Here is a 27,150-nt window from a genome sequence, read left to right on the forward strand (position 1 = left end):
TTGTTTAGGCATCCATAATCTATTTTCTCAAGTGAAACTCAAATTTAATTTGGACTTGAACCTATGGTATATTTAGACGATGGAAACTTATGAGGGCCCTCACCTAATATTCTTAAAACAATTGTCCGAAATGAGATTTGCTTTTTTATATAGCACACCATCAGATTTTTGGTTAGTGCAATGCGATAAATTAATCTTATTAAGCTCCATTAACTATTACAATGTCAGAAATAACGATCTAACTTAATGTCACAAACCGATTATTTATTACACTGTGCAAATACATGAAAAGAAAATAATTTTTTTAGTAAACATCTCATCTCATTTTATATTAACTAACGATAGAGAGCAGCAATGGTTTAACAAACTAGGTTGTAACATAGTCCAACCAAATTGTATAGGTTGCTACATTTTAATATGGGGAGGCATGGACATTACTATTTATATAGTCAAGACCGACACTAATGTCTTACCTCAATAAATCTTATATAGAAGAGCCTAAAAGTAGCTCATATCCCAAACATTCTTCAACCTATCGATCTATTATCAGAGGATAGTCTGATACCTGAAGGATTATTACAATCCCCTGAGGATCAGACCAATCCTTACTTGGGACTTCATTCATGTCTCCTAATTTCTATCATACAAAGATTTGATTCGTTTACTAACAGCCAAAATAAGGAAAATAAAAAAAATACTCAACACTTGAATCGTTTTGTCTACAAATGAACATTTTTTCTCTTAATTTATAAATTATTAAAATTTCTAAGCAAGAAAATCAAGATGTACTCAAATAAAGCTAGAAAATTTCCCTATCTTCGTTAAAATATGCATATATAAACCTTTAAATATAAACATAGCTCTTTCTTGGGAACCCAACTAAAAAAATAGTGGAACCAGTTATATTATCTGTTTGTAATTAGATTTTTATCAATTGATATAATATTATATGTTTTTATAGTTATTTTATAAAGAGTTAAATAAAAAAAAATTAATATAAATTTCTATTGCTCCCGTTTATGTTGGTCTCTATCGAAATATTAAATAAAATCTTATTTTTAAATTATATATACTCTATTTTGTGGATTTTTGTTAAATTCCTGAGAGGATAAAGTGTATATGCATACAGTGGCTGTTGTTTTTGATATATCACTGCGATTATCTGTTAAATGGGTAGAGGGTCGAATAAAAGAATCAGGGTGATGATCCATGGGGGGGGGGGGGGGAGGTGCAGAATTTGGGAATTCATATGCAAAACATAGCTAGATTTGGGATTTCTTTGGACAGAACTCAAATATTCTTAGGGAGTAAACGTATAAGACTGTTTCTATTTTAAAAACTATTATTACTAATTTTTACATATTAATTTCACGGTGTAATATCATTGTATTTAATAACAGAAAAAATTTCAGTTTATTTTTTCGAAGTTTTTATTTTTTTAACCTTATATCTTACATATCGATCACTATTTCTTTTAAAAAATATTTCAATTTAAATAATGAAGAGCTACATGTTCTTTATAACATTGTTTAACACTAAATTAAATAGGAATTGAGATTATAAAGAAAAGTTAAACAAAAAACTAATCAAAAAAGAATTAAAATAATGTAATATTTTAATTAATAATCTACATTTAAGGTCAAAGCATTTTTAAGTGATTCATGAGAGGGATTGAAAAATATACGTTCATTTAAGGAGCCAAAATATTGTATACAAAATGTCACGACTAATAGAATGGTTACGATTCATTTAAATTTTATAATTAGCAAAATATTGAATCGATAGAAAAGACATTAAAAATTATGAATTTTAGGGTCGATCCCCATAGCCTGCCACCCTGTCTAGATTAAAACTTTTACAAATATAAAATTAAAACTCGTAGCACCTTATAGTATTCTCAAAATTTTGAAAAATTCAAATAAAATTTAACAACTTATTTTCTCCAATTTCCTTTTCATCTAATTTTTTAAATATAAAGGTAGCAACCTGAGTGAGTTTTGGCATCATAAAATGTAGTTTTCTCAAATTTTTTTAAAAAAAATACATTTTCGCGGAAATACTGAAGAAATTATTTTTTCAAAAAACAATTATATATTCCGAAAGAGAATTTTAGGGGCTAAAAAATGATATATTATTTATGACATTTCCAACAATATTTTTTAATTAATTTGAGATTCATTAAAACTGGATCGTGCCTACCCTTGATTGAAGGCCCATAGCTCCGGATATGATTAAGCTATAGCTTTAAGATTTGGATTTGAGTAAAATTTAACTACTTTTTCAAGTATGGTGGTTAAAATTTCGCCCTTTTGATTGATTTTTCATATAATCATTTTATGTTTTCAAAATAAAAAAAAAATTCTTCACAGATCTTTACTTTTTGAAGATTTTTTTGAGAATGTTTAAACAGAATTTTTGATCAAATTTTACCTATAATTCCAAAATCTTTTATAAGTAAAATATTTGTGATTTTCATGGATAAAATTTTATGATTATAATATAAAAATTAAAATATTTTTTTGATAATCTTCTTTAAAAAAAAATCTTCATACTCTGATTTAAACAAAAACTCATCTTAAAACAAGAATGCATAGCTTTCTATACTCGATGTATTGATTCGTGTGAATTGACAGATTTTGTATGTTGATTTCTCATAGCTAATTCTCTAACAACGAATTCCTAATATATATAAAAATATAAGATTTAATAAATAATTTAATTTTTCAAAACCTGTTTGACTTTATCGAAAGATAACAGATTATTTAAATTTGCGATACTCCTCATGTACTGTTTTATATAATATTGGTTATTTCCGTCCCCAGTTTTTGGCTCATCTAAATCTCTTTGTGCATCCTCGAATTCATAATCATCCTTATTTTTAGCGTCATTGTCAGGAAATCCGTTAACAAGACCATCATCATTGATAGGGGAAGCGGCTAAGAGTGCCAAATTTCTAGTGTTTTCCAGATGCTGAGATTCATGGGGAATACTCGATATTATTTCGTAGGTAACACCGCAGGAAGTTAAAAAGGGTTCCTATATTGTTCCCCGTGATTAAATAAAAATTATTTTAAATTCCAATATAATGTTTTATAGCATAATTTAAATATATTTTGATAAGAATTTATGAAAAAGTTTTTTAAAAATATATAAATTTATAGATCTACAACCCCCGTTTTAAAGCCTACTGTAACGTGTAAAATAGAATGCTGTGGGATTTTGAAATCTCAAGCAAACTCCCCAGGTTAACCGTGAGATTTTATGATGGCTATTATCTATGGAAAAAATATTTGAATATGATGAATTAACTAAAAAATATATAAATTTACTCCTAAAATTTATGAAGCTAAAGAAATCAAATTTAAAGAAGTTGTTACAATTTATAATCATATATATATATAAAGAAAAGGTAAATTTAAATTTATTTTATAATATGATCGCCAAAAAAAAGGAAGTCACATTAGGCCTAGGCAAAGTTATTGTTATATTTTAAATAAATTGATATGCATTGTGGCCATAGTCCTGATCTCAAGTGGCAGAGATCTATTTTCTTCTTATGGGCACATTTTTTATAGCATACGTCATTAAATCTTCTTTTTTATTATTTTCAATATTATAATCCTTGTTGACCTTTTATAATCTTAATTTGGAGAGGTTGTGAATTAAGCATTGAGTTTCTTGATTTCCAGATTAATTGCTCTATATTCATGTGAAACGCTTTTATGAATGTCCTAAAAAGAAATTACCATTGGCTTCAACTTGCTCTAGGAAAGTGGATGCATCAAGTGATATGCCAGTCTCCTTTCCAACACCTTCCGATAGTATATATCCTTTATAGTTCTATGTAAAAATTTTCTTTCTCTGGTCGTAAAGGGGAACATATCTTTTGACAATTTGTATTTCCATGCTGTTTTAGGAAATCAATTCCAATATTTTTTTAAATAAACCGCACATCTGGGTGAAAATGTTTTTTCTATAGAAATATGAGTTCTGTGTATTGACGATATTGGGGTTAATTAAAAATATTCAGGAGAACAATTTTTTTTTAAATATGAAAACTATTTGACGGGAAATGCATTCCAACATGTATAGAATATCTACACTGTAAATTTCAAACTTTTGTCTAAAACTGTTGAAAAACATCATAATTTATATCCATTTTTATACAAAGAATATAAATTGAAAAATAGACAAAAGGTTAACCCTTTATTCACAGTTACCGCGAATTCGCGTGTAGGGTAAGGCAAAAAATATGACTTGTATAGGGTAATAAGTCTAAACATGCTGGAATTTCGAATTTACAAATCGCGATTCTGAATCTCCACGGATCCCATTCTAAATAAATTTCTAAATCTTGCGGCAATTGAAATTTCGAAATTCCACATTTTCAATTTTATTAAGTCGGACATGATAAAACTCTGTTTGAGTAGGGAAATTTAAAAAAAAAATCTACAAACCCGGGCCAGTCATACTCTCTGCAAATTTAAGGAATCCAATCCAATAAACCCGAAAATAAATACTTGTCTAATAATCCTATCCTTTATTTTTTCTGCTAAGGTCAGTTTTTGTGCTAAAACGTTTACGCAAATTCTTTTCCGCAACCAAACGTTGATAGAAGCTGGGTGGCTCAATTTAACGCAAAATTTGAGTATAAGGTAAGTTTTTTCGGAAGGCGATGCACTAGGTGCATTCAGGTAAAGGGAATCGTGGATTGATGAATCCCAAGCGCATATTATTCTACGACACTTTTTAAAATATATATATATTATAAAAGGCATATGTTTGGTAGGTGCAAAATAAATTAGTTTAATCGGAGCCCTTTAATTTAATCCAATATTCAACTAGATGCCCCAAAGGATTTATTTTTATCAATTACTAGTGTTTTTAAATAAATGAGTCTTACCAACCTCAACTCCGAGTCCTAGCTGAAAAATAATTTAGTAGATTATTCATTTTGCTTTCGTCGGTTCCAAAGTCATCTCGAGTCGGCTATAAGGCCACCTTATGCTCTAACGTTATTTTCTATTCCATAAGGAAAATATTTAGTTTTCACTGGATAAAGGTTTTGGTAACAGGAAACAGTTACAAGGCCTTTAGTAGGAATTTAGGAAAAATTGAAAATAATTTCACTACTCAGTTTTGAACTACAGGTCTCTGGTATCAGAACAAAGTTACAAGATATTAAATCGATTAAAGTTTAAAAAACGATAATGAATTTTATTTGTAATTCTTTTGTATATATACATTTATATAATTATCCATTTTAACTTCTAATAATATGCAATTTGATTAACCTCGATAATATAATCATGTCGGAAAGTTATAATATAATACAAATAACGTCCTTTTAAAATATATAACGTGACCTTTTAAAATATATCTTACAATAATAAATATTCAAATGTAACACAAGAGACTTGGCTAGAGTTTGTCCTAGGACTCCATCTAATTTTACCACAGCGTAAAAGAACAATTTTAAAAAAAATTAGACTACTATGTTTTGTTTTGTTATAAGATCTTTCACTGGAGTTTGAGCTAAGTCCGCCATTTGTTTCTATACTACAAGGGAAATTTATAAACTATAAAACTTTACTTAGCTTTGTTAAAACATTTTGGTATTTGAACAGTTACAAGACTTTTGGTTGCGAGTAAATGATATATAGCGTTGGCCATCATATAACAATTTGTTAAATTATATCCAAATTTGAAATATAAGATCCATTTTGATTTTGAAATATATTAATAGAATCACGTGGTGGCTTCCGATATTTTATATATCATATCAAACAACCACCTAATTAGATACAGAAAAAAATCCCGATCCTTACTGGATTCGAACCCAGATCTATACGGTAGGAGTTATATACAATCATCGACTAAAGGATCAGACGGTACTCGAAACCAACAATTGTTTTGTTTATAAGAACAAATTACGACGCTATCTAATATTTTAATAAAAATATATTTAAAAAAAAATGTTCAATGTCAAACATCATTAGCTTTTCTTTGAACTATCTCGTCATTTCCTTTCCCTCCAAGAGGAAAGTTATAAGTGGGAAATTTTTTTTAAGTGTCAGTTTTTAAATTTATTATTCAGGTATAATAAATTATATTGAATTTTCCTTAATTTTATCCTAACAATTATATATTAAAAAACTGCTATTACTCTAAAGAGTTTTTATATTAGTATCTTTGTCTTAACATGCACACTATGTAACTATTTTTTTTATCTCCCCGTTCCCCTTTCTTCCAATATATATCAGGATTATATAGTAGAAAAATAAAAAAATTTTAAAAAATTTACTACTCAGTTTTGAATAGTGTAAAGATCTTTGGTAACAAAAGGGAATTGTTCTTTGGCTGAAGTTGAACTAGATCCAGCTATCTGATTATACTCCACAAGAAAATTGCAAAAATTTAACTAATTTGTTTTGGAAAGCTTTGAGGTTTGGTTTTTTTGAATTACAAAACCCTTGGTCGGAGTTCAAACTAAGTCCAGTCATCTTTTTTTAGTACATAAGGTAATAAAAAAATTTATAAAAATTGAACCTCAGTTTCTGAAAATTTATTTATCTAAATTTAATATTCAGATATATATATATAATACTGAATATTCTTTAATTCATATTTTAACATTTTATATATAATAATTACTTGTAGTTTTAAGTTTGTATAAAAGGCTTTGAAACTGTTCTCTACTATAAATAATTTTAACGTAGTTGAAAATTAAGTAATAAATTTTTTATATATTTTCCTCGTGACAAATTGATACCGAAGTAAACCTGAGGTAGTTTTTAAGTCTTTAATTGACTAATCGTCTCAAACTCATCGCCAGAAGTGTTTTTTTTGGCTAAGACTCAGAATTGAGGTGGATAAAATTCTTCATTTTAACAATATAAATGAAGAGATATTTCATTGGAATATTAAAAAAAAATATTTTTGCCGTCTTTTTTAAAAAAATGTATGCACAACGCAAAATAAATTTTCTAGAATAGAATACCATTTTAAATTAGTTATTATTTGATAAAAAAGGCAAAAAAAAGAAACTTAATTAGGAAGAGTCTAATAACATTAATATACTCAATGATATTAAATGTCATTAAATATTCTTGTCGACATTCTTTAAAATGGATTAAGCTCTGTACTGGTGATAGGAGTCACCTATTAGAGGCCATTTTATGGTCTGCACGTTGACTAAATGTCATTTAAGTTTTTATTCAAAAAAAACCTATTTTTTTAAATAGTAAGTGTTTCCGCTGATTTATATGTGTGCACACCTGTAATGAATGAATAACAAATCTAGTTAGTATAAAAAAATCACTAGAAGAGTTATAAATCTTACATTAGTAGCTATTTGGCATTCTTTGATTATATTGAGCTTAACGAACTCGCTATGGCTGCTCGTATATATTTTATCGCAAGCGGGTTCGCCGAGTAAATAAGAATCTTGGTATATAATCGGCGTGCTATTACCAATCGAAATTTCAATTTGATCCAAATCTTGGTCATAATTCGTTGAGTCTTGATATAAATTATCACAAGAACCTTGAGATTCTGATAATTCGGTAGTGTGATCGAGATTGAGATCCAAAAATATGACGGGTATGTGCTTTTCCATGCCCAAAGGCGGGTTCCTTAAAATGATGATTAAGAAATAGCGCAAAAAGTGATTTTTAAATTTATTATTAAACAAAGCAGTTTCTTTTTAAAGAAGGTATTTTAATAGCTATTACCAACCACAATTTTCAGGAATTTTCGATATTTTGTCGACTAATTTCATTGAATTATAAATAGACTTAAGAAAATATCAAATCTATTAATTGACCCGTAGTATGACAAAAAAGTGTGTTAGAAAAGATAGGTCTAATTGAATAGAATAATTTGGTTAACCTTCATTGCGATACATTATTCAGATAGAAAAATTTGGTTAACCTTCATTGCGATACATTATTCAGATTCTCGGTCTTCAAACATATGAGGATAAACATTTAAAAAAATGAAATTAATACAAAGAAAAAAAAACCAATCAGCTGGTGAACCGGGAATGTCACTTCCTTCGCTTGGTAAGGAGAGCGCGTTTCTTTCTTCCGTCAGAGTAATCCATTGTTCCATCAAACATTTTTCTCGCATGACATCGTCTTTACTTTTTGCTTTTCATTTATTTATTATTTAAATTTGGGGATTTTTTAAAATTAAGAGAAAAAAAGTCTACAATTTAAAAAATTTGTTACACAAGTCAATCGTTAAAATAATTTGCCGGATGAAATAACGTTTACCCCCCCCCCCCACCCCTTAAAAAAGAAAATCAAATAGACACTTAAATTTATTTCGATTGATATATTTCTCATGAATTTATTTTAATCCAGAATTGTACATAAATTTTTAAATTTCTCGCGCAGTCTTTATGGAATTCATATTTCGTTTAAAGGGTAAGAGGTGTGCAGAACGGCAAGTTAAAAAATTGGTGGAGGGGAGGGGGGCATCATTGAAATCAGGCGGTAATTTTTGAAGGGAGTTCAAGCCAGTAGCTCAAGGGGGGATATAGAGGATATTGCGACCATTCTAATATAAATTTTAAAAACAAAAACGACAATAATAGGAAATATAATAAGGTAAATGGCAATCACTCGTTGTATCGGAAAATCTCTGAAGTTCCCTTTCCAAATAGCCCTTGCGTCGTTCTATAACTCGGCTCCATTTGTGCCTCAGCCTTTTTAATCCTTTTTCTTGATAGGAGTCAATGACGATCTCGGATTTATTGTCATACGAATCATAAAGTTGCTTTCCTTTTGTTAATAATTTGAACCGTTAGGTGAAAAAAAATCCCTATGTACTATTCGTCTTAATCTTTGTTCTTAATTCTAGCTAGAGCACCTCTTTTGGCTATTATTTTATATATTTAAACAAATGTTTAATTAGTTCATTCGTATCAATTTATAATAGAACATAAAATCACTTTCGTTCTTTCTCTTTCTTTCCTTCTTCCCTCATTTCTTTCATGAATGCCTATTTAAATTAGATTTTTTTTAAATTTTGTTTTCCTATCATAAGGAAAAAAACGAATATTTAAAATAATGATACTTTCATCTTTCTGCGAAATATTGTTTCGATTTTTAGCACATATCGACAGTAATTTTTCGCTTCTCAAAACGACGCCGCAGAGCACGGGCCCTTGCAGCGTTTCACACATCAAAGGAAGCTGTCCTGTTTTGCGTGACTGGCTACTCGTCTTTTATTTTTTTTACAAAATTTTGTTTTAAAAAATAAAATGATAAAAAAAGTTTTTCATGTGTTATAAAAGTCTTTTAAAAGGATATGGGTTGCAATGTACTTAAAGTTATAATATCTAATAAACCATTTTATTTTATGGGTTCAATTAGCGGTACCGCATTCATCTTAGATAAACATCGCATTGTCTCTTTTTACAATTCAATAAATAAAAGTATATTTTACCTCGTTATTTGTGGCCACGTTGATATCTATCGTGACTCTACGCTGCCGACCTTGCCTCAATTGGTAAACGCCACCAGTCCCATTTTTAACAGTGGACAATAAATTAGGATCCTCCGTATCGCTATTGCTTGCGCTATTGTAATTGGAAGAAGATGATGATTCTGGGATGACTTTCACATCGTTAAAATGCCCTTGATCGTTGAGCTCAGAAATTCTAACCCAAACCTGCAATTTGCGTTTAACTTCGTTCCATCTTAAATAATATGAAATTTAAATCACCAGATAAAAATTCAATCTTAGATTAAATTCCCTTATTTAACCTCAAAATAAGTTAGGAAACAATCACTTATAATCTTTTAGTATATATTTTTTTTGCTAATACTTATGCATCTAAACCTTCAAAAAATTCAAATCAAGGTGCTGAAATAAAAATCACTATAATTTTATAATCTATTTTATGCATGAAAATCGAACTCAGTATAAAGAAATCAATTAATAAAATATTAATCACCTTTGCGTCAAAGACTTTCTTTTGGCATTGATATAGTTTTTCCCGATAGAGTTAAATTCATCAATTGGACGACAACTTAAAGCAAGATTTTGGCTAATTTTATTCAAACGAGTATCGCGCGATAAACTATTTTTGTTCTTGAGGGACAAATCATTTTTGGATATTCCGGATCCAACTATGTTAATGCCACCATCCGCCACCAGTTTTTTCCTGCACCAAACCTCGATTGATAACACCGAATCGTTTAAGGACTCCGGGTTTTCTTCGGGATAGTCAAGTCGAAACGTCTGAATTATGTATTCATAAATTCGTAATTTAAAAATAAAACAATTTACAAATGTTAAGCTATTTTCTGTAAAAAAAATTTTAAGGCAGTGTCCTGGTTCGTCTTATTTCTAATAAACAGTCGTGTGTTTAGAGGTTTATAGAGCTACCTCTAAACAGCTTTAAAAAGAAAGTTGCTATACATAAACGGTAAATCAGCATCTAAATGAAATATATATATATAACAAATACTATTTATTTAATGTTGTACACTAAAAACAAACCCAAAATAGAGTGTCTTAGTATATTCAAAAATAAGACAAACCAGAATATTTTTTATACGATATACTTACGTTTCTGTGCTTAAATTTGACGGCGCTTCTCTTGTAAGGACATTTATTGGAGCCTCGATTAGTCGTCCTAGCTCCTTTACTATCCTGACCCATTTCCCCAAAATATAGATCTTCGGTGCCGAGTTCATCCGAATTAATATTGTTGGAAGGATTTAACTTCCTTTTTTTAAACTTTCTCTCTAGCACTAAAACGGGGGAACTGAAGCCGGCAGCGGTATAGCAAGGATAAGACATGGAATTGTTCATGAAGCCATTTTTCGCGGGATGATTGAAATTGAAATTCGAATTCGGAACAAAATGTAAAGTTTTATCGTTCTTAAAATCTTTTTGAGCCGTGGCCCGATTATAAGGTTCAGGAACCTCGTATTGTAAATAAATGGAGTCGGACCGATTAGTTTTCCGAATGTCTAGGGCCTCCTTGATATTTAGCTGTAAAGTTAAAAAATATAATATTATACATTAGGTAAAATGATATAAATTCTTATCTAAATATTTATAGCACAGCAAGAACATACCCAAAACCCAAGGTCCAACCTGAGTTCCAAATTATCAATATTTTTCGTCCCGAACTTCAGAACAATTTTTGTAAAACTCTCTAACCATCTATCCACCTATTCACATTTCTCCGAAATCTCATTTTCATAACGAATTTTAAAATATATTTTCAAAAACTTGAGCGAAAACGGTTTCGATTTTGACGGGATTTTCGGAATTGAATATGCCACTGGATTCGGTGGAAAGAAATGATTCATCCATAGCTGATGATGAATTAGGATAATTATCCTCTCTGCAATCGTAATGGGAATTGTGAACGGTTTCAAAGTTTAAAGGACTGACTAGAGTTTTGGCAAAGGACGAATCTTTCCCGCGACTTTCGTCAAAGTTGATTGGGTTTAAGTATCTATTGTGCGAAAATTCGTGTTTTTTGTAGGAATCGTTAGTTATGACGTTCTTATTTATCTGGGTGCCATGAGTGAATTGTATTCGATCTAGAGAAATGCATAATCTTCCGGCTATCTAGTGAATTTTGAGTAAATTAAGTTAAAATCATAGTGAAGGTGATTTAATGGCTGATCGAGTTTATAAAATCTTTCTGAGATCAATATTTCTTTTTATTAATATTAATTTTTAAATTATTCATGATTAGGATTAAATATGAGAAATAATGTTAATAAAGAAAATTCTCATTGAAACGATTTATAAAATCGATCAGCTGCTAAATCGAGTCCAATATGAAATAAATTCAGCCTTAACGAAATTTTAATTTTTTTATTAAAAAACCATACGTGATAACTAGTACTGTTAAAAGATACTTTTGAAAATAACCAGTTATAATTAAATACATAAAAGGATAACTAAATACATTATTTCAAAAGTATACCTAGTTACATTCAAGTTAATAAAAATTTATCTAACCCATCCTTTTTAATATATTTTTTAAGGCTATGACCTTAAATATATTTTAAAAAAATTTCAAAATTTATAAACAATGGTGACTTTATAAAATTATGAAACATGTCCAAAATCTTCCATTAGAAAAAGTTTTATAAATTTTGAAATTTATAATTCCTAGTCCTATTAAATTATTTTTATACTTCCCATTTAATTTAAAAACTTTCCATTTTGATCAATATAACCGCCCATTTCTTATAAAATTTGAAAAATGTAAATCAATATTAGTAACGTTTTTGTAAAAATTTCACAACTTTTTATAAAAACTAAAATTTATTAAATTTCCTAACTTTAAAAAATTAATAAACTTTCGTAAATTGGGAAAAATTATTTAGAATACTATTTTATTTTTATATTATTTTTTTTGATAGAGTTAAAAAAAATTTTTAAAGGTCTAAATAAAATTTTTATAAATTTAATTAAAAAAAATAATAAAGACAAAATCAATAAAAAAAATTCACGAAAATGTTACTTGTTGTAACTAGTTACCTTAACAACACTAGTGATTACTAAAGTCACCATTGCTATATTTTGATGAACATACACCAAACTCTCCACCTAACTCTCCGGGAAATTGGGCGTTTGGTAGTCATTATAAAATAAATCAAACTATAACTATATCGTTAAAAATTTTACAGGTTAGTTTAAAATATATATTTTTTATATTATATACCTGTTACTATAAAATATGAAAATATTTGGAATTAATACGACTAGTAAATAGACGATAAAAATTTTAATGTGCAATGTTCTAAATATTTAAATTTTTGCAAAGGATATTTTACAACGCTCAATTTTTGAGGTGCGAATTTATGATAAATGTGATTTCAAGCGGTTCGGTATTTAACCCTGGGTTATTTACAAAATCAAGCCAATAGGCATAATTCATCAATATGAAGGCGAATTGATGATAACGCTTTGATAAAATTTAAAAAATATGTTGGAGGACGTATATTTCAAAAATTATCAATGTGTTGAATCAGATGTTATTTCGATAGCGATAAATACCGCACCGCTTAAACAATGCGCGTTTGATAAATCTGACCTTACTCCTTAACTTTAAGTATTCTAAAGATTAGGTATGGTCTTGGCCCTAAATCGAAGTAAACACTTTTGATAAAATGATAACTCAAAATTTAATACATAATGCTCTTAATAGAAAAATAAAGTTAATAATGTCCCCTACCTCTCCTTGTTGATTGATAATGGGGACTTTGTAATCAAATTTGACATTGTATCTCAGGCATCCTAAGTATACGTTAGCTATTCCTAAAAGAACTTCGGTATAGTTTATATCGTAAAAGATGTCGGATATGAAAGTCTCCTTTGTGTATTTATATGGTTACCAAAAAAAATGAAATTGTATTATTACATCATCTTACTTCCACAATTATTTTTTTTTTCTTTCTTTTTTTTCTTTCAGGCCACAATAAAAAACATAAAAATAATATTATATATAAAAAGGTAAACTTTCAAGGGATCATTTTTATTATCGTTGTAAATATCGCGCATTTCGTAAATCTTATTTTGAAATCTGTCTAAACTCCATATATACTCGGGATAATTGCCTCTAACTATCAATATGGCAGGTTCGCATAATAATTTGTAGGGTTGCCTATTTTTGTTTCTCTGAAAATAATTTTTACATAAAAAATAAATCAATATAAGGCTTCAAACCGAATCCCGCTACCGGGTTTAAGTTGAATTTTTTGTGATCCTGAACTCAGTGATTTCTGTAAATCCCAAAATAAAATACGAGTTTAGAACTTATTTTGATTAATTAATTTATACTAGGTATAAAATTTATAAAATCTAGTTTTTAAAAAAAATTCTTATAATTTATTAAATTAAATTATCAATTCTATTAAAAAAGTAGAAAAATGTGTCTTTTTTTAAAAAAAAATCGGTAAAACATTTTCATTTCTAAATCAATCACTTTTTCGATTCACCTGAAATGACATATACTTATCATCCTTTACGGGTTTTTAAATTTATCCATATATACTTTAATATAATAATAAGAGTAAATTATTGGAACGTTATTGATTGTAGGTTTTTTTAATCAATATTAGAGAGCGTCATAATTCATTCATATACGCAAATTTTTTGTTGATGTTTTCGAGTAGACCTAATCGGTGATGTATAACATCTACCGTATAGATCTGGGTTCGACTCCAGAAAGCGACGAGGTTCTTTTCTGACGTTAACTAAGTATGATATATAGAATATCGGAAGCGACTGCGTGATTCCATTAATAAATATTCTTATTACATTTTAAAAAATACCCAAATTATTGTAGCTTAATATTAACTTAATTGTTATTAAAATCAAATAATAATATGTTGTTTACATTAACTTGATATGTGAATTAGTGATCTGCATCGGGCCTAATTTTTCAAGCCCGGCCTGGCCCGAAATTTTTTTAAAAAAGTTTTGCCGGCCCGGCCCGAATTTAAAATTTTTTTAAAAATGTTTTGCCAGCCTGGCCCGAATCCGAAATTTTTTTAAAAAAAATTTACCGGCCCGGCCCGAATTTATTTAAACATAGAAATTAATTTTTATAATTACTCTACTCAAAATAAAAGAAATATGTTATATGTCGTTTAGTTTCAATAAATAAATTCAAATATTTTTATTTTACATAAAAAATTCAATATAAAATTGAAAAATTTAGATATATTTTAAAAAAATTCCAAGGTCCGACCTGACCCGGCCCCAATTTTTTTAAAAAATAATAGGCCGGGCCCGGCCCAAACCCGATTATTTAAAATAGAATTAGGCCCGATGTGAATAGAAAGATAGAAATATAAATATCGATATAAACAATTGTAAAAATGGATTATTATTTTTTAGTTTCTCAATTAAATTATTATTATTATTATCGCTTTTAGAGTTTACCTTTTTTGAAATATTTTATAAAATAATGTAAGTAAGATTTATATATATAATATAATGGATAAACCTTATTATAGAAATGGATTTTGTTTGATGAAAGGAGAAGATTTTGCATAGGAATTCTAAGTGTGACCCTATAACATATATCAACCGATAATTCTTTGGCCATCAAATTGGCCTCTTCCACCAAGAGATTGGCATTCAGAATTCTTTTCCGTAACATGGCAGAACTTCTTTTAAAATCGATCTTGTAACTTATTTTTTTAATTTTCGTACTTTTAAAAAATAGGAATATATACAATGCCAACTTAAAATATGCTTTCTTTCTTTGCTTTCCCTTTCTTTATCTCTTTATACAACAAAATTGGTTTTATTTAAGGCCAAGGACATTCTAATTTTCACAAATTCGTTTTTAAACTTTAAAAAAATAATATTAAAATTCCAAGTTAAATAGAAACAAAAATCAATATTTCAAAGGTTCCAACTTTTTCGCGAATTTTCCTATTATTAGTTCGCTGCGAATAAATTTTGGAAAACACCGCATTGAAAAAATTAAAATAAAAAAAAATATATAATTTTATGTCTATTTATATATATATATAACCTGTTATCTTCAAATTCTAAATTCGTTTTGATACCCATTTTTTCGGTGACGATCAACTTAACGCCATTTTCTGTTGCGAGAGATTTATTGACATTATTTTTATTATTCTTACATCCATCTTTGTTGAAGCTGAATTCAGATTTGGCCGAAGCCGATTCTAGGCTTATGCTATCGTGTCCGAAGTACAAGGAATTATCGCGGTGTGTAGTACTATCTGAGTTCAATGGAAATGAATTTTCTTCCGTAGTTGTATCAATATCAAGACTGGTATAATTTTTTGTTTTAAAAGAAATCAGATGGAACACATTTATACTTATTTTCAAAAATGATATCTTAACTCCTCCAAAAAAATATGTATAGATATTAGATATAAAATGTTAAAGAAAAAAAATATTAAGACAAGTAAAATGCGGGTTTTTAAAAATTTTTTTATAATATACATGAACTTCTAATGATGCCAACCTTCATATGATGACCTCTATAGTTCTATACCTCATTGCCAAAATATTATTAAAAGTTTATCAAAGTGTTCTATATTTATGGGGAAAAAATTGAATCGTTCGATTCAACAGTCATACTTTCCTGCCGAGCTATTGCCATCTTTCGATTCTTTGATTGTGTTTTTCGCATTACAATTATCAAAGGATTCTCGGTCTGGATACAGTGAAAGAGAGTTAGAGTTTGAATAAAAAGTCCTGTAAAGACCTTCCATTTCGACCGGGTTAGAAAGAAACCACCGGTTTTGTAACGCTAGTTCTTCAGTCACCGCGACAAAATTGGACGATTCAAAAATGGAATTAAACGGTTTAGTGCTTTGGTGGTTGATGGAATTATTGTTTGCTTCTACAGATATCGACCAGTCGGATCCGGTAACGTCATTGTCGCGCATGGAAATAAGCGAATTAGATTGATTGTGATCTTAGAAATTTTCAAAAAAAATAAATTCCTCAATTTCAAAGAAGTGGCGAAATATAGATTTGTCAAGTTATTCATATGATTCGGATGTCAATTAAAATGATTACTTTTTAGGAGTTTCATTATAGATATTTAAATGATCTTATACCTTTTTAACAATTTTCTCATTTATTTTATTTTCTTTATTTAATTAATTAATTAATGATAATGAAGCACAAATTGTGTAGCAATTTCATAATTTTTTTTCAGTTTTTACCGTGACTATGGACTAATGGGCAATTCAGTCGGAAAAAATGGTAATTTCCCCATAAAATTCTATCCCCGTGCCTCAGCAAAGTTTTCGCGTATATTCTTGAACCATTAACACACGTACTTTTTTTCAAAAAAAAGCAGACATAAAAAGTAATATATGTTATAGATATAAGTACACAAACTTTTTTTTAAAAAAATTTAATTTTAGCTATTTCATCGTCTCTATTATTCTTGTTTCTAATAATCTAACTTCATTTTTAGTGAAAATTGCATCAGATTCAAAATATTATTCTTAAAGCTGCCGCTTCTTTAGAACTATACAAGCTGGATCCCCTAACTCAAAATATTATTCTTAAAGCTGCCCCTTCTTTAGAACTCTACAAGCTGGATCCCCTAACCAGGGCCTAAAAATAAACTTAAAAAAAATCCTTTAACGCCCTCGTAATTCTAGTAATTTTTAAAATCTTATCCAAAATACAAAAATGGATGATATTTCGAAGTACTTATGTAGTATTGTTAAACGGCTCGATTCGAGCCGATTTTTAAAAAAAGGCTAACTCAATATTTTAAACAAAAAATATTGCCTAAGTCTCGAGTGTCCAAACCTTATTTCCATATGTGCCCAAAATTCTCAGGCTTGTGTATTATCTTTCTGGATAAAATATTATGTTAGCCGTTTTTAAAAAATCGGCTCAAATCGAGCCGTTTAAACAACACTATACTTATGTTATAAAAAAATATAATATGATATCTGCTATATATTACGAAGCTCCTTCCAACGGGGTAATGTAAACCATGTAAAGCTGAGAATCCACGTAATTTCCAACCGTTCCTTTATTTATATCTTCGCTATCGTTTTCCTCGTCGGACTCGATCCTGTTTATTTTCATGATGTCTATCTCGCAATGATGAGCCACTATGCCCAAACCTCTGAGCTTAATGTGCTGCTCTGGCTCAGTGTCGGGGCGGCCTATCAAGGTTTTGAACTGAGAAAAAATTAATAAAATTTTATATTTGTACACCTGACACTTTAAAAAATAAAATATAATCGCTACAAAACGCTTCCCAATGGACTATAAGATCTTTTTTTAAAATGTTTTTTTTAAAAAAAAGAGAAAATATTTGTAGATTTTATAAGCAAGTTGAAACAAAATGACTTAAAGCGTGAAAAATTTGCAAACGAGAGTTAGCGGATTATACTATACAAAGGTATAATATAAATATACCTTTTTCAAGTAATATATCAGCATTTCGTTGAGTGAAGGATCGGAGTTCAAATTGACTAAATAGTATTTATCGTTTTGCATTTTAATACCCGTGTCATCAGCTGATATACCGATATTTTCTAAAGTTTTCTGCCTTTCCTAAAAAATTTGTTTTTAAAATAATGTTTATAGTTTTTTCGATACTTATAATCCTAACCTTTTTTCATGCCTCAATAATATCCGTAGCATTCATATTTATTAGATTCATCCATAAATATATTAAGAACATAGGCGTGGCCAAAATATTTCTAAGGGGGGGGGGATACAAAATTACTGGGGGCTTCGCCCCCAGACCCCCTTTAGGCGGGTCTTCGGCTCGTTTTGCCCGGCCTTCGGGCGGGTTACCTTAGTCTATATATAGTCATAAAATATTTTTAATTAAGCCTGGAACAAATATGAAATATATTTTTATTAGTTTATATAAAATATAATAAATTGCTTATATATACATTAATATAAAAGCATGGTAATAATTTCCAAACAAGTAAAAGAAATTTATTTAGAAAAAGTAAGTAGGCATATAGTTGATATTCCCCTATTATATAGAATTAGTTACAAAATACTAGGTAAAATTCCACTTTTACAGACATATTTGACAGTTAGAAAATATATTAGTTAATATTTTAACAAATTTTACTAATCAATGCTCTTGATAATAAATATAGCAACAATTTGCATTCAATTATTTAACGCCATCTATTTATCTTAAATAAAATATTAAAAATTAATTTTCATATTATTTATCTCACAATGTCTTTAAAAGATATTTTCTGATGCCCTTATCAGTATTTTATAATCTGTAAAATATATAATTCGCTATATTGGTAAAAATTACTTGATTTCATATAATAATTGATAAAATTAGATATACTGTAAATCCATGACATATAATATTCTACTGTTTGTGTTGTCCTTTAATTTTTTTATTTAATTTATGATTTAATTTTATCAATAGTTTTATAATTATATTTTACTTTTATTAAGATAAATAAATTAAAATTACTCACTTTATAAAAAATTATATTTGATATATTATATTATTTAGTAATTTAATGGATCTATTATTAATAATTATAATCACTTTTGCCTTAAGACTTATCTTATATTCCATTTCTTAAAAAGCATTTTTGGTTAACTTTTTTTATATATAAATGCTTTTTTCCAAAAATGTATAAATTATGATGAATATTTTTATAAAAAAATATTAACTTTTACATTCTTTCTTTCAAATTATTGTTTGAGTTATATGCATACATTTTTAGGGGACAGGGAGTGGCGGGAGGACTAAGGGAGATATTTTTTATTAGCTTAAAATGATATTCACAAAAAGTGATAAATTTCTGAGGGGGGGGCACTGGATACGCCTATGATTAAGGAAAACTAATGCTAAAGCAACATTTATAAAAATGAAAAAGTTTGATAACACTCATCGATCATGTTATTTTAATTAATTTAGAGGTCATATGAGCGCATAAAAAAAATAAAATATCTTCTTAAACTTGTTGAATCTTCTCTGAAATAGCTAATTTGGTTTCCCATGGCATCTCTAATTCTTGCATCAAATCTTCCGACTGCTTTAATCTCTCCAAGGTAGAGGTCTCCTGTATATGTATAATAAAACAGAAAATAAGGATAAACTTTCAAGATACCCCTTTGATGTCGTGTATAATTATTATAAAGTATTAATTTATACATGAAACAAATATGAAAAGTGAACCAAGAAAAATATTATAAACGGGAATTCTATAGAGGGTTTATACCAAAGAGTTTAGAATCAGAAAACTTCAAAACTGGATCAAATTTAAAAACCAGGACAGCTTCCTTTTTTGTTTAATTTTCAGGAATCACAAAATGAACGGTCTAGCTTAATCTAGGTTCCAAACTCCGTTATACTATATTTTCGTTTATACTTTGATCATAATTTCAAAATTCAAACCTGTCTCAAATTAAGTTGAATCTTGAGCATCTCCACCTCTTCCTTGAGTTCCCTTATGACTTTGGCTCTGGGGTCTTCGTTGACGATAGCGTGATTGACTATGCGCTTAGCTCGGTTGGCAAATCGCAAAGTGGATAGACTTTCTTCGTAATTATCAGATGAAGGAGATAAGGTACTTATCATGGTAGTCACGGAATTGCCTCCCAAATTGTCCTGTTTTTTTCAATTTCGGTGGTAGATGTTGCATTAATAAAGAAAGTAAATTCCTAAATTTTAACATTTAAAACTTTAATATAGAGTTAATATGCACCGATTATTGGTGTTTGTTAGATATTTTACGAAAGTTGATAGACATATGAATTGTATTTTGTAACTGGAGGAAATATATTAATTTGTTTAAAAATCTATCAATTTTTTTTATTATAAAACAAGTAATCAAAGAATTTAAAAAATAAAATATAAATAATTAATGAAATATTTACTTTTAGCAACCAGGTTAATATGGAGTCCCTGTATGGAACAAATTTATGCATCTTGCAATTTCCAGAACTTTGTTCAGCCAAGGTTGATATGACCAAACCAAGCGTAGTTAAGGATCTGATGATTTTAAAATATAGACAAATATTTATGAATTTTCGTTAAATACTTTATTTTATAATGGCGATAAAAAGTTAAATACTTTATTTTATAATGGCGATAAAAAGTATTTTAAAAAAATTAAATTTTAAATAAATAGAAATATTGGATATCTACAGGCCTAGCCAAGAATCCGATCAAGAGCGAATTGTAAAAATGGTAATAATTTTAAAAATCATTACTCATATTTTTAATTTCCCTTTTAAACAATTTAAAAAATAGGGTCAGAATTATTGTAAATAATAAATTTTAAAAATCCAGGTCGGGGCATGAGGCAATCGAAATTTTATCCGAGCCAGGTCAGTATTAAACAAATAGGTATCGTGCCACATGATATACTTTTTTTGTGTTTTGATGTTTTGTCGCGTGACTTTTTGCTAAATTTTGCTTAAGCTTAAAATTTGTAAGCTCAATTTAACAAGCTGATTGCGCATAATATTGAATTACAAATAAATTATATTAAATGGATAAATTATAATATATATATGTAAAATATGTAAATAATATTATAAAATATAAATATATAATATAAATTATACTATATTAATTATATATTTATTATGTAAATAATATTAATTATTATATTATAATTAAATCATATTAAATATTACAATTATATATTACTAAAATTTATATTAATACAATTTATATATTTTACTTTATATCAAATTAATTTAAATTAAATATATTAATTACTTTAAATATTATATTAAAATTATATTATGTTAAATATTACAATTATGTATTTACTAAAATTTATAGTAATGCAATTAATAAATTTTTCGTTATATGATATTAATTTAATATTAAATACTTAAATCTATCTAATCTGTAAGAAATTTTTAATATTTTTTTAAATCTCTCGCTTCAAACTTATAGGGGCCATTTTGACAGCCATTTTAGCTTATTTGCCTTTTTGATATTTTTAAGAGTATAGAGAGCGCACCCGAACCCTAGAAATAAAAATCGGTCCTAAATTTATTTTAAAAAATGGAATAATATACAAGATTTCCCCTTCAAAATGTTCGCTCATATCTAAACCTGTGCGTCACCGGTTCACACCGGCAATTTTATTTACGTTGGAAAAGACGCGGATTGAGATGAGCAGCGTGGCCAGGTTCGCCGCTGATTTTTTATAGCGGCGGCGCTGCGTGCATAATTTTTAGTGAATATTAACATTAATAAAATAAAAATATAAATTGTATTCTATTTGCAAAATAAAATAGTGTATATTATTTACATTCATTCATACATCATAATTCAAAATTACACAAACATTAATACATCTTTTTATGGACTTAAACGTTGTAAACCACCCTAGTTTGTTTATTGCCAGGTTTAGTTGATGTTTTTTTGAGTATCTTATTAATCAATAAACTTATTATATAACTGATTTATTAAATTAATTATATAAAACTTTATTTTGAAAGTTCAACTTTTATTTCAGCTCTAATTATTTTGATGATTTTTAAATATCTTTTTAATGTATTAAATAAATATAAAATCTAATTAGGCGAAATTACGTTTTGATGTGATGCCTAGATTTAATGCCATTTTATTTTATAAACAATAAAGGAATAACTAATTTTCTATAGATTTGAAATTTAAATATAATTATTAAGAAATAAAGTGTTAAAAAATAGAAATATGATATTTAATTCCTCTTCAGAATTGCCTGATAGGATAACAATGAGTCGGGGTGCACTAGATGATGTTTATTAATCTATAAAGTCGCATGTTTTAAATATTATTGATTCTGGATCAAAATTGTGTTCTATCATTTTTGATTTATGGACAGATCATTTAATGCGTTAAAATTATATCATGTTTAGTTTTCGTCAAGCCCAACCAGCTGGCACAGCATATGTATTATTCAGATTCCTATAAATAATCTTCTAAATAAAACCTTTAAATAACGAATGGATATAATTAACGAACTTTACACATTATTAAATCCATTCCGAGATTCGGTGGAATTTCTTCCCTCCTTAAAGAGATTAAAAATAAATTTAGGATTTATTTCGCAGTGAAATATAAACACATATATAAATCAATAAATCTGATTGCTCAGATATCATTTGCACAAAAGAAAATATGAAAAAAAGCTTGACCATAGGTTTCTAAATCCGAACTTCAAGTAATTTATATTATATTTTAAACAACATCAGATATTAGGAACACTACTTGATCCCTGATTTCAAAATCTTAAAATTGTTTCAGAACATATAAATCCGAATTCTATATCATTGCATTTTTAATTAAACATTTAAAACTTTTAGAGCATGATAGAAATGCACAGAGCGAGATTCAAGTTGAAGATAATGGGCAAACATCCAGTTAATATATAGCTAAAATATCTCGTAAACATTCCTTTGCAAGCAACGATAATAACAACATAGCAATTTAGAGCAAGAATGCCATATTTCGCAACCAATATAGTATACCAGAAGAGGAACACTAACTATATAGGGAAAAAAGCGACTGGAACTTCCTAGTCTCAATTTAGCTAGGAAGGTTCTTTATATGCCTAGAACCAGTAGACCCAGGTGAAGAAATTTTTCCATCGCTGGATTATTACTCACTTCTTTATGTCCAACGAATATTGATAAAATGCTATTTATTCATGTTAATACTTAAAGCAAAAATACTTCTTTTGTGCCAAGAATATTGATAAAATATATTTATTCATGACAATTATAATTTTACAAAATCTGATTTATAATTTATAATATTTCTTACTTATATTTTACTTGCATTCGAAATTTATTTTTAATTTGTTTTAATAAAAATCAATGAAATATTACTAAAATGTATTGTATGTAACTCTGATTTGAGTAAAAATGCAATTCCTTCGTCTATTTCTGAGAATGAGAAATAACATAAATTTAAATAGGAGTGAGACAGAAAATAATTTAAAATGAATTAAACTATATTTACTATGTTAGAACAAGAGCGCCGGAATAAATTATAAAAAAAAATGTAATACATTAAATTATATACTAAATTCATTAAAAAAATTTTTAAATAACATGCCGCGGCCGTTGCTAATTAATTGGGTGGCGGCAAAATCGATCCGAACGCCGATAAAAAATTTTTTAAAAAACAGCCGCCGTCAATCTCATATTATTAGGGAAAAGTTCAATTTCAAAACGGTAAATAATGAATCCAAAATTTAATTAATCCAATTTAAAAGTAAATATTTAAAAATGAAACTTGTTTATGTTGCTGCCCTCTTTTAGGCGTTCGCCTATAACCCCGCTTTTGGACACTCTTTCGCTTCCTGCCAAATCGACTAGACTTATTTTGCTAATTTTTTCGCCGATAATTTTCTATTTAAAAAAAAAAGGAAAAAATATTTAAATCATTTTATGGTAATTATATTAACCAATTAGATCTAAAACATAAATCATATAATATTCGGGCCAGCGTTTACGAAAATATGAAGGTAGAACTTTAAGATATTTAATTTAATTTAAAAAATTCGCCAAATTCCAAACCAATGCCTCATTCATAGTAATCAGATGATGGTTAAGGCGATGCGATAATTATCGTTTAAATAAGAGCATCAATCTATTATTTATCATAACTTATATTACAATTTAAGCAGCAGCAATCGATGTCACCTTATTTTATTTAAGATTCGGTTAAATCCGGGGCAGACTTATTCGACGAAGTATTGATTTAATATAACTCCATATTGCCAATATTCAGATTTTATTTTTTTGTAATACATCATGAAAGGTCTCATGATCATGAATAATAAAGATTACGTAACTTCTTGATCGCCATCGTCCCTGGATTGAGTAAAATGGATAGTGAAAACAGCGTGAGATCTGCTACTCTCGGTGTTCATGTTGGTAGCAGCGACTATCCTTGATTTGTTGCCTTCCCTCAATAACATGCTGATATCCTAAGAGAAATTTAAATTTTTTCAGTTCTTGGACTCATTCATAATATTTTAAATTGTAAGAATTCGTGTTCAACACTAAGCAAATATTGATTTTTTTAAAGTGGAACAAACAACATATATTTGTTAATAATCTACAAAAAATAAATAAATACATAACTTCATTAATTGATCAAAATAATAACGCTAACTAAAATAATTAAAATAAAGCACCCTCTTTACAAATATCTCTTATCGCGAGCTCGAGTTCCGAGTCTGATATCAAATATTCCAATCAATCCGCGAACTCCTCTTTTAGATATGTGGCCTATGCCAGCCACTCATTTCAACGGGGTTGGTGTCAACCCAGGTCCTTGTTGATGTCCTCGATGACTACTTTATCAGGCTTTCGTCCCTCCTGGTTCACATTCCAAATTGACGCCCACTCACTTGTCTCTGGGTTTCGATGTTCCGGCTTGATTCGCTTCTACGGTTGTACCGCTCGTTGATTCTCGTTGTATGGGCAGCTCTCCAACTTCCAAAGGGTCATCTTGCAAGTATCTCCTTGGTGGACAGTCGTTCCTCAATCCTTTGCAATTGTTTATTATATGTCCTTCTCCCTGCACCGACGGCGCTCATCCTGTGGCACTCTTATAGCGGGAATTTTCGGTCTCCTTCAATTGTAGGGCGTCTGTCTCGGTCCTATTATCAATTGTATCTCCACATCTTCAAAAATCTAACTCCGAAACATTGCCATCTGAAAATTCTTTGGCTTAATTGTAAGTAACTTTTAAATATTTAACTCAATTTCCCATTATAATTTAACTAGCGCCGTCGGTGCTACCTCTACAGGGAATGGGATGTGTAATAAACAATTACCCCCAAAGAGGTTTGAGGAACGACTGTCCACCAAGGAGGTGCTATCGACAATATGACTCGTCGGGAGTCTTTAGCTGCCCATACAACGGGAATCAACGAGCGCTACAACCGGGGAAGCGAATCAAGTCGGGACATCGAAACCCGAATCTTTAGCGACAAGTGTGTGAGCGTCAACTTGGAATGTGAACCAGGAGGGGCGAGAACTTGATAAAGTAGCCATTAAGGACATCAACTAGGAGTAGGCACCTCTGATGACTAGGACTGTGCCGATCCACACCGATTCGATCCGATATTTTACGATATTAGTTCAAAACTCCGATACCGATCCGATATTTATATTGATTTTTCATTACCGCCCTAACCAAATATAATTAAGAAATTAATATTTCTTATGCAAAAAATCGAATTATGCATTTAATTTAATTTTTTTATTTCTACAATAATTAAAAAAAAGTTTACGGATAATGGTAATATTAAATGCATTTTTCATTATTCCTCCCCGTGAAATTAAAATTCCGCAGATAACGCATTTTTCAAAATTATTTGTCCTTTGTAAAATATTTTAATAATTCAGATACCATATTTAAAAAAAATTCTTTTTTTAAAGTATAAATAATAAAATTGGCGTTATTATTTAAAAAGATTTAAAATAAATAAAACTTTGAGTGTTTCTTTCTATTTTTATAAAAAAAACTTTTAAAATACTATAAATCTATTTTAAAAAATAAAATTTAAGGGGTGTTGTGCATTTGCATTAGAGGTCTGCATTGGGCGGGTTTTTGGACAAAAGCCCACCCACCCAATGTTTTTAAAAAATTTAACCAGCCCGCTCATAGTTTTCAAAAAATATATACCCGCCCACTCTGCCCATTAATTAAAATTCCTTACCGCTCTGCCCATTAATTAAAATTCCTTACCGCTCTGCCCATTAGTCTAAATACCTGCTCGCCCATTATTTATAAAAATTTTTTAACCCAAACCCGCTTATAATAATTATAACTATTATTTCAATTTTTTAAGCATCTAATAAAAAAATTTTTTAGCATTACACCTCTATAAATTGGCAAGACCAGATTTTATCCTTTTGTTTTAATTGAGAATTGTCTTTTTGAAAATATCCAGTTATTTTTTTATTATCTATAAAGTCTACATAATTTACAGATGAACATTGATACCGAATGAAGAATGATGTGCCACTTTTGATTATATTTATAGATTGATTCGCAATCATTGCAGCGAATCCAATCTAGCTTTTTGTCATTTTCATTGAAAATGATTTTAAATTTTTTCCACATTGAAGATTTGAGTTTATTGTCTGATTCATTATCTTTTAACTTGTAAAAATTATTTTTTAATTTTTTAGATATATATTCTTTACATATTTTTTTATTAAAAATTATGTTATAAAAAATAAAATTTATATATTATTTAAAAAAAATATATATAATAAAATAAAATAAAAATGAAAAAGGCAAATATAAAGATAAACAATTATTACTAAAATAAAATAATACAATGCAGATTGCAGACCAGGTTTGCCATGTCTCCCCCCATCGGCGGGAGACTCCTGCTATTTTTTAGTAAACACGCAGACATCTTACTCCCGCAAAACCACCGCAATTGGAAATCTCCCTCAAAAATCTACCTCAATTTTTTAATTTCTCTCGCAAATTTTTTTTAGCATTTAAACGTTTTTAATATATAAATAATAATTTTGTTTTAAGAGACAATAATTGATTATTTTTACATTTTTAAAATAAACTTTAAATATTTATTCGAAAAACATGTCTAGTTTGTAAATTTCTTTCTATCGTATTTTATTTTTATCCAATAATAAATCAACATCATT

At 28.5% G+C, this 27,150-nt stretch overlaps 1 protein-coding gene across 1 annotated transcript in view; it reads right to left on the reverse strand.

Moving 5' to 3' along the window:
- The window catches only part of LOC135924408 (kinesin-like protein KIF13A), a 58,703-nt gene that overhangs the window by 2,423 nt on the left and 29,130 nt on the right, over window positions 1–27,150 (reverse strand). Inside the window, exons 8-32 of the mRNA XM_065459465.1 lie at window positions 24,312–24,446; window positions 23,750–23,865; window positions 20,383–20,497; window positions 19,901–20,113; window positions 19,464–19,565; window positions 17,926–18,063; window positions 17,465–17,685; window positions 16,704–16,819; window positions 16,111–16,450; window positions 15,533–15,796; window positions 14,922–15,182; window positions 13,504–13,702; window positions 13,220–13,357; window positions 12,523–12,591; window positions 11,254–11,598; window positions 10,582–11,010; window positions 9,965–10,251; window positions 9,454–9,706; window positions 9,082–9,229; window positions 8,628–8,786; window positions 8,024–8,150; window positions 7,343–7,634; window positions 4,521–4,745; window positions 2,731–3,036; window positions 2,605–2,679 (exon numbers count right to left, since the gene is read on the reverse strand). Coding sequence (XP_065315537.1) covers window positions 2,605–2,679; window positions 2,731–3,036; window positions 4,521–4,745; window positions 7,343–7,634; window positions 8,024–8,150; window positions 8,628–8,786; window positions 9,082–9,229; window positions 9,454–9,706; window positions 9,965–10,251; window positions 10,582–11,010; window positions 11,254–11,598; window positions 12,523–12,591; window positions 13,220–13,357; window positions 13,504–13,702; window positions 14,922–15,182; window positions 15,533–15,796; window positions 16,111–16,450; window positions 16,704–16,819; window positions 17,465–17,685; window positions 17,926–18,063; window positions 19,464–19,565; window positions 19,901–20,113; window positions 20,383–20,497; window positions 23,750–23,865; window positions 24,312–24,446 — 5,073 coding nt within the window. The remainder of the gene's footprint in view (window positions 1–2,604; window positions 2,680–2,730; window positions 3,037–4,520; window positions 4,746–7,342; window positions 7,635–8,023; window positions 8,151–8,627; window positions 8,787–9,081; window positions 9,230–9,453; window positions 9,707–9,964; window positions 10,252–10,581; window positions 11,011–11,253; window positions 11,599–12,522; window positions 12,592–13,219; window positions 13,358–13,503; window positions 13,703–14,921; window positions 15,183–15,532; window positions 15,797–16,110; window positions 16,451–16,703; window positions 16,820–17,464; window positions 17,686–17,925; window positions 18,064–19,463; window positions 19,566–19,900; window positions 20,114–20,382; window positions 20,498–23,749; window positions 23,866–24,311; window positions 24,447–27,150) is intronic.

Source organism: Gordionus sp. m RMFG-2023, chromosome 2, assembly GCF_954871325.1.
Source record: "Gordionus sp. m RMFG-2023 chromosome 2, tfGorSpeb1-WG-v2, whole genome shotgun sequence".
Lineage (NCBI taxonomy): Eukaryota > Metazoa > Nematomorpha > Gordioida > Chordodea > Parachordodidae > Gordionus > Gordionus sp. m RMFG-2023.